The sequence below is a fragment of the Rhinopithecus bieti genome, unplaced genomic scaffold (genome assembly GCF_001698545.2).
Source record: "Rhinopithecus bieti isolate Rb0 unplaced genomic scaffold, ASM169854v2 scaffold_38878, whole genome shotgun sequence".
In the NCBI taxonomy this organism is placed as follows: domain Eukaryota; kingdom Metazoa; phylum Chordata; class Mammalia; order Primates; family Cercopithecidae; genus Rhinopithecus; species Rhinopithecus bieti.
The window spans coordinates 478978-486811 of record NW_016816084.1 but is presented as its reverse complement, the minus strand read 5'-3'; the positions used below and the strand labels follow the sequence as shown (position 1 = coordinate 486811).

The following is a 7834-nucleotide window of genomic DNA, read 5'->3' as shown; positions in this document are numbered from 1 at the left end:
AAAAAAAAAAAAAAAAAAAAAAAAAAAAAAAAAAAAAAAAACCTATACAACAAGTTTCCAATTCTTACTAGGATTCTGAATTTAATTGTGCAGTGATTACTGAGGCTCACTCATAGTGGTAATAAAAAACATTGACTATTATCTTCAGCTTATGCCTATAACATTGCACTTAAAACACTGATGTCATATTAACATTAGTAATCAAAGGCAAAATTAATTTTAACGGTGGAAGGGGATGCTTTTGAATACCACTTTAGAATGTTTTCAGTGGGTCAGGTGAAATAAGGTAAGAGTCAAAGAGTCATGACAAAGAACTATAAATATTCTTAATAAGGTAGAGAAGAATAAGTGTGCATGTGTGTGGATATGCCCACAGCACTCCTCTACGAGGAAACAAAGACTGGAGTTACCAATACTCACCTTAATCACTTGATTCTCAAGATACTCCATAAAACAACCAGAGCTTGCTATACATTTTCTACATTTCCAACAACGAAGAATACTTGTTTCCTCTTGACTATGATTTTTAGTTGTCAATTCTTTGCTTCTTTTCATCTGTGGAAACAATAATGCATTTTTAGAATGTTAAACCGTCAGATAAACTGGACTTTCTAAATCCTTAGCACAGCATTATCTACAAGTGGAGCATAAAACAGTGAACTACCATTTATTAAGGTACCTATTAGTTATCAGGTCTTAGGTTTGGGGTACTCTATACATTACATCTGAGATTGAAAATTCCAATGAATTATGATGATATATTATGTTAGTGACTACCAGCTTATTTTCTTTGTGCAAAAAGTTTTGTATCTACTGCTTTTCACTTGACTCTCACTAAAAGTGGTAAACACAATCTGTAGAGTCAATTCAATAAGTTACTGCAGGAGTTTTTTTTTGTTTGTTTGTTTTTAGACAGGATCTCACTCTTGTAACCCAGGCTGTGGTACCATGGCACAATCATAGCTCACTATAGCCTCGAACTCCCGGGCTCAAGCAATCCTCTTGCCTCAGTCTTCTGAGTATCAGGGACTACAGGAGTGCACCACCACAGCTGGCTAATTTTTTTTTTTTTTTTTTTTTTACTTTCTGTAGAGACAGGGTCTTGCTTGGTAGCACAGGCTGGTATCAAATTCCTGGCTTTCCAAGCAATCCCCCTGCCTCAGCCTCCTAAAGTCCTGAGATTACAGGCGTGAACCACTGCACTTGGCCTATAGTGGTTTTAAAGAGTCATGACAAAGAACTAAATATTCTTATAAGCAGGATGTTTTGAATAGTCATACCATTAAATTTTAAAAATAAGATTTACCGCGTTGTTAATTCTGTGAAAGTTGGAAGTGTCTACTTTAAATTGATAGCAAAAATCCTTTATCCTGAAAGCAATAGTCTCCATTATATTGTACTTATTGGTACAGTTAACTATATACTACCTCTGGTATATAATCAAGCAAGACTCAGAGAACAGCCCCACCAATTTTGCAATCTATTTTTGCACCTGAGATTTTATGTCACTACTTTGATTTAAACCAATTTGGGATAATAGTTTCACACTAATATATAACAATTCCAAAATAGGTACAGGGTGTTAAATAACTTGTCTGGTAATTATCCATTATAAAGAAAGGCAATATTAATTTATCAGGCTACTCACATGGGCCTGCCTAGTTCCCTGGCCATATTTCATTTGTTCATTCATTTCTCATTCATCCAACACTTATTGAAAGCTACCTATGTGCCAGACAATGAGTCAAACTCTGGGAACATGAAAATGAGTAAAACTTACTTTCTGTCTCAGAGGTGCTCACTATGCTACAGATCAGCAGTTTTTCAACTGTAGCACATAGAATCGCTTGGGAAGCTTTAAAAAAACAGTGATGCCTAGGTCCCACTCCTAGAAATTTTTACTGATTCTGAGATGGGGATGGAGGTAGAAATGGACATTTAAAAAAAAAAAAAAATCCCCAAGGGAATCTATAGTATGGTCAGGGTGAACACAGAGACATGTGTACAATTAACAATGAAGTAAAATGCAACTATAAGAGAGGGAACATGGACAGACAGTAATCAACTTTAAAGGTAGGACTTAAAGAACTCTGGCTGAGAGGGCACAGCAAGCTGCTCTAGCTCAGACCTTCAAGTAGATAAGCTGCCGTTCTGTACTACTGACCCGTCTTCGGAATGCATCTTAGCCCAGTTGACCACTCCATTTTAACTGCAACCTCAACGACCACCAAAAATCATTTAATTTGGCCAGGCATGGTGGCTCATGCCCGTAATCCCAGCACTTTGGGAGACCGAGGTAGGTGGATCATCTGAGGTCAGGAGTTCGAGACCAGCCTGGCCAACATGGTGGAACTCTGTCTCTACTAAAAATACAAAAAATTAGCCGTGTGTGGTGGCACAAGCCTTGTAGTCCCAGCTATTCAGGAGGCTGAGGCAGGAGAATTGCTTGAACCCAGGAGACAGAGGTTGCAGTGAGCCAAGATCATGCCACTGCACTCCAACCTGGGCAACAAGAGTGAAACTCTCTCAAAAAAAAAAAAAAAAAAAAAAATTTTGCTTAATTTGCAAATGTCCTGCCCTCCTCTTTCTTCATTGTTGAAGCACTAACACATTTAACTTTAGTAGTCTTCTTTCCTCTCTATATCCTTCTTAGCCTCTTATATCTTCATCTCCCTTTTAACCAGTGGTCCTCAGCCAGGATAGGGACTGTAGGGAGGAGTCATATCAAAATCAAGTATGGAGAAACTCCACATCTGCCTGTGCCCTCCAACCCTGAGATACCTGCCCTCTTCTCCCTGAAATTTTTCCATGCCTTCTTGGGGTACAACTACGTAGTAGAAAAAAAGCTTGTAGGAGATTATTATAAGCCTTCATTTAAACACTGAAAACTATACTCACTCTGTGTGATAATTCTTCTGTATCAATGATTTTTACATCCATAGATCTGTTTTGGTCTTGTTCCAAAGCTCTAATCCAGTATTTTCAATTTCCAAATGCCAATGCACATCTCTCTATGAATCTCCTTCAGGGCCTTTGTACTGGCTGTTCACTCTTCATAGATCTGAGCTATTCTACACAGTAGCTACTAGTCAGACATGCTTATTGAGTGCTTGAAATGTGACTTATCTAAATGGAGATGTCCAGAGTTTGAAGTGTTGGTAGAAAAAAAGAACGTTAAATATCTCAATATTTTTAAGTACTTGTTGAAATAATACTTCTAATATACTGAGTTAAGGAAAATGTATTATAAAATTAATTTAACTTGTTTCTTTGTACTTGTTTATGTAGCTTTATAGATAAGGTCTGCATTGTATTTCTACTGGATAACATTTGTCTAGACCTCCTCACCTCTCCTGGGTCTCTGCATGGTTGCCTCCTTTCTCATCATTTAGATCTCGGTTCAATGTCATCTCCTCAAATATAAAGAATAAGGAACCCCTTGAATTACTTAAATACAAGTCAGTGGGCCACAGTCTAAGAGATTCTAATTCAGGGTTTCTAGGATATAAATCTTTGCATAAAGTTCAAATTTATCACTTATAACACTGCCAAATATCCATGTCTGAATATACAGTTTGCCAATCATTCAAGTAAAACATAATGTGCCATGAAAAGGTACCTAGTTCAACTCTCAACCAAAACAACTAAACATGGATTTTTCCTCAAGACCATCATCAGCCATCAGTAGACTGCAGAAGTGCTCTATGGGTTCTTCTCATTTTTTCCCACAAAAAAAAAACATTCAAAAGATGTACTTAAAAGTAAAGATTTAATAAAATATCATTTACTGCTTCAATAAACAGGTTTGTTGCATCTGTATGGTGGTAAAGAATAAAATGACTTCTAGTACAGATTGTCACCATTGCCTTGATTTTGCTAAGGGACCCGCAGTTTTGCCCACAATTGCTTTTGTATTATTTGTGCAAATGTCAACACAGTGAAAAAGGAAAACGACATCTTAATATTACCAAGAAAACAGTTTTGACCAGATTCTTTGAAAAGGTCTCACAGACACCAGGGGCATGAACCACATTTAGAAAATGCTACTTTATGCAAAACAGCTGTCTCAAAAATGTTGTTTTTGAAAATCTTACTTCTCAACAACATTCTTCAAAATATTTAGGAATGATAGATGAGTCCCTATGGAGAAACATATTTATAACAGATTAGGTTGAAATTTTTTATAATACCAAGCACTGGAATTATAACCTCCATAACGAAGTTGCATTTATTTGTCTATCCTTTGCTATCTGCTACACTTTATGGTAAAATACCAGCATTTGGCACAGTAACAATTCCACATTCCTGGGTCTCTAGTCTTTGCTGACCTTTTTATTTGTTATTCGTAAATCTAAACTTGAGATGAAGTGGACAAAATTATAAATTAAAATTAATCTAAAGTTAGAAAATACAAATAAAACAAAACAATTTTTAATATTGAAACAGAACTCAGATATCTTCTCCAAAGCAAGTTGGAAGGGGGATATAAGCATAAATGCTGTAACTGCCAAATTTTACCAGTCTTTTATGAAATAATCTTTATAACCTATAAACTGTAGTCCAGAAAACAGAAAAGAAAAAACAGCTCCTCCAAATAATTCTATAAGAGTAATACAACTTTGACATATTAATTAGACAAGGAAATATAAAACTAGACAAGGTGAGTATGAGAAAAAAATAAACCAATCTATTTACATAGATGCTAAAATTCTAAATAAAATATTAGCCAACAGACTCCATCAATGAATTAAAATAATAATACATTTTGACCAAGTAAGATTACTTTCAGGAATTCAAGAATGGTCAAAATTGGGTGAAAAACTATTCAATATACTGAAATGAAAGATTAAAAGAAAAAGATGCTCATCCTAAAACTGCAAAAAATAAAACTCTTGGTGAAATTCAACATTTAGTCAGAAATGAAAACAAAACCAAAAAACACCACCCTAGCAATAGAAGGAAACTTCCTTAACCTGAGAGAAAGGGAATTTATCAAAAACATTAGCAATTATATATTACTTGATGGTGAAACTTTAAAATCATTCCATTAAAATCAGGGATAATACCATGACGCTCACTATTTTTCCTATTATCCAAATTTGTAGCACAACTCCTAGCTAATGCTAGTAAATAAGAGATACAGCATCAGAAAGCATTAAACGGGGGGGGCGGGGAACTAAGTTCCTGTTAATATATGACTTCATTTTTTGGTTTTTAGGTTACAGGTGTTTCCATCTTGTTAGAAATACAGCAGGCCCTTGAATAACATTGTTTTATTCAATATCACCTAGTTATAAAATTGATGAGGAAAGGAAAGTCAATTTCCATTGTAACATTGATGAGAAAAATAATCAACTCCTGACCAGAGCCACTGTCTGTGTGGAGTTTGCATGCTCTCCCCAAATCTGTGCGGGTTTTCTGTGGGCACTGCAGTTTCCTCCCATGTCCCAAAGATATACATATTAGATTAACTGGCATGTCTTAATGGTGCCAATCTGAGACAGTGTGAGTGCATCCTGTGATGGAATGGTGCTCTGTCCAGGGCTGGTTCCCACCTTGCACCCTGAGCTGACAGATTAGGTTTCTGCCAGCTGCAACCCTGAACTAGAATAACTGGGTAAATATTGATCTTATTTTCTTAAATGTCTTGATTTCTTAAATGTCTGTATAGCTTACATTTACTTTAATACTTAATATTAGAAGTGTTTTGGTCTTTACTTAAAAGTTTGATGATGTTTTTGTGACCAGAAATATGCCATAGGAAATTAACTCTTATTTATATCAATTAGCCAATGGTAAAATTGGTTTCATTATATTAATTCCGACTAAAGTTGTAGTTTCCAAGAATTTATCAATGACATTAAATGAGGACTTACTGCACATAAATAACAACAGTTAGCAAGTTTGTTCCCTGATGCTGAGGAACTGGGGAGAACACATGTATGAATAAACAAAACTTACATTACACACACACATGTTGGGGTCTGCGTGTTTCCTAAACAAAGGAATGAACACACAAGACAACACAAGACAAGACAAACATGGCGGCCACCACGAGCAGCATGCTCTGCTTTATTTTATACATGCTTGTGGAATTTTATCACATCACCAGAAATGAGTTGTTTTTATGTCACAAGTTGTTTTATGTCATGAGTTGTTTTCTGACCTTTCCCTAACTTTCCAATTTCTTAAGATGCTTAAACATTAACCAGTTCCCAGAGTCTGCTGTTTACAGCTGACTCCTTTGTTCTTCCTGTTTGCAGAGAAGAAACGTCATGCTTTGTTTGCAAGAGCATAACTATCGGGAACATCTTGTTTGCGAGCACGTGGTCCTCTACATCTCCCCCTTCTTATTTACAGGTTTGAATTTCTTTTAAAACCATCATCACATGTTGGGCTCACTGGGATTCGGTGTTTGATCTCTGACACCGTCTCCAGCAGACTGTGAAAATGACAAAAGCAAGAATAACAATCAATACATTACTAGAAACAGAAGTCAGTAAAGTTTTTACAGAGTTCATAGGGTTTAAAGATGTCAAGCTTTGTGCAACACCAGTCATTAAATCTGCNCATGCCAAACAATAGTTTCATTGCCATCCGCAGAAAGACTATGATTACCTTTATGCCAACGCAGATTGACATGACTAAATTTAGTTTGAAAATCTCCATGTACACTCCAATCAGTAATAAGGTAATTACGACTTCTTCCTTTTACTTCTAATAATAATCGTGGCCCACTACCTCTACATCTAGTCCACTCTAATTGGGAAACACCTCCGTTCACATCAGGGATAGGGCATAAAGATAATGTAGTGGGCAGAGTTTCTTTTAGTAATGCAGTATGATTATACTTAAAACTTTGAGCAACAATAATCATAGTAAAGGCAGCAAGGTGACTATAATTATAACGAATAGCCCAAGCCTCATGAGAAGGATGCAGACAATGTGGACTACTCCCAAGACATATAGGTAACCCTTCAACCCCAAATTGATGTGAACTATTTACTGTGCCAGTGTCTAATTCAGGATCCTGGTTTAAAAACGGTGATGACATCCAAGCAGTATCATTAGTAAATACTGGGACCTCTTTGTCTCCCCAGGCCACACCTTGATATAAGGGTGGAAAGGGAATACAAGCCCAGTATGTAAATTCTCCAGCTATTACCTGGCAATTCACTACAGCCAGCATAGCCAAAAATAAAGTCAATGGGGTTTTTGGCTGCCCAGCTTGTTGAACAACCTCTTCAGCTTCTTGAGTGAGCCTTTTCAGCTGTCCCCATGTCGGAGGCTCTGCACGTTGAGTTCCGAAGGTGAATGTTCTTTGAGCACGCAGATTCAGCTCCTGAAATTCCTTCAGGAACTCTTCGGATTGGTTCCTCTTCACCACGGCACTGTTTTAACCATCAAGATGGAAACCACTAGTCTCCGGCACCTGTACGGACAAGAGCATAGCCTCGGCCCCATTGTAAAACTTTTCCTTTTAAATACTGCCCTTGTAATGAAGGATAATACACCCATAGATTACTATTTTGTGGCTTTTCTAAAGGCTGCTGAAAATGTTTTACCGCTGCGGATTGCTGTAATTGGCGCCAATGGTTAAGAAAATTTAAAGTAAATAAAGCTTTTAGAATTAGGTGTTTTGGGGAATCTTGTCCATCTCCCCGTTTTGTTTTAAAAGTTGTAATTTTAAAGTTGCATTGGCTCATTCAATAATAGCTTGACTTTGACTATTAAACGGAATACTTGTTGTATGATGAATGTGATATAAAGAAAGAAAGGCGGCCAATTTACGAGAGTAATAAGCAGGGGCGTTATCAGTTTTTAATTCAGCAGG

At 36.6% G+C, this 7834-nt stretch overlaps 1 protein-coding gene across 2 annotated transcripts in view; it reads right to left on the bottom strand.

Moving 5' to 3' along the window:
* RNF180 (ring finger protein 180) overlaps positions 1-7834 on the bottom strand; it is a 58303-nt gene that overhangs the window by 16468 nt on the left and 34001 nt on the right. Inside the window, exons 1-2 of one of the 2 annotated variants that reach the window (XM_017854325.1) lie at positions 2899-2943; positions 421-555 (exon numbers count right to left, since the gene is read on the bottom strand). In XM_017854325.1, the coding sequence (XP_017709814.1) occupies positions 421-555; positions 2899-2940 (177 nt within the window). In that variant the 5' untranslated portion in view covers positions 2941-2943. Of the gene's footprint in view, positions 1-420; positions 556-2898; positions 2944-7834 lie in introns of those variants that run through there. The other variant, XM_017854326.1, reaches the window with a different exon arrangement.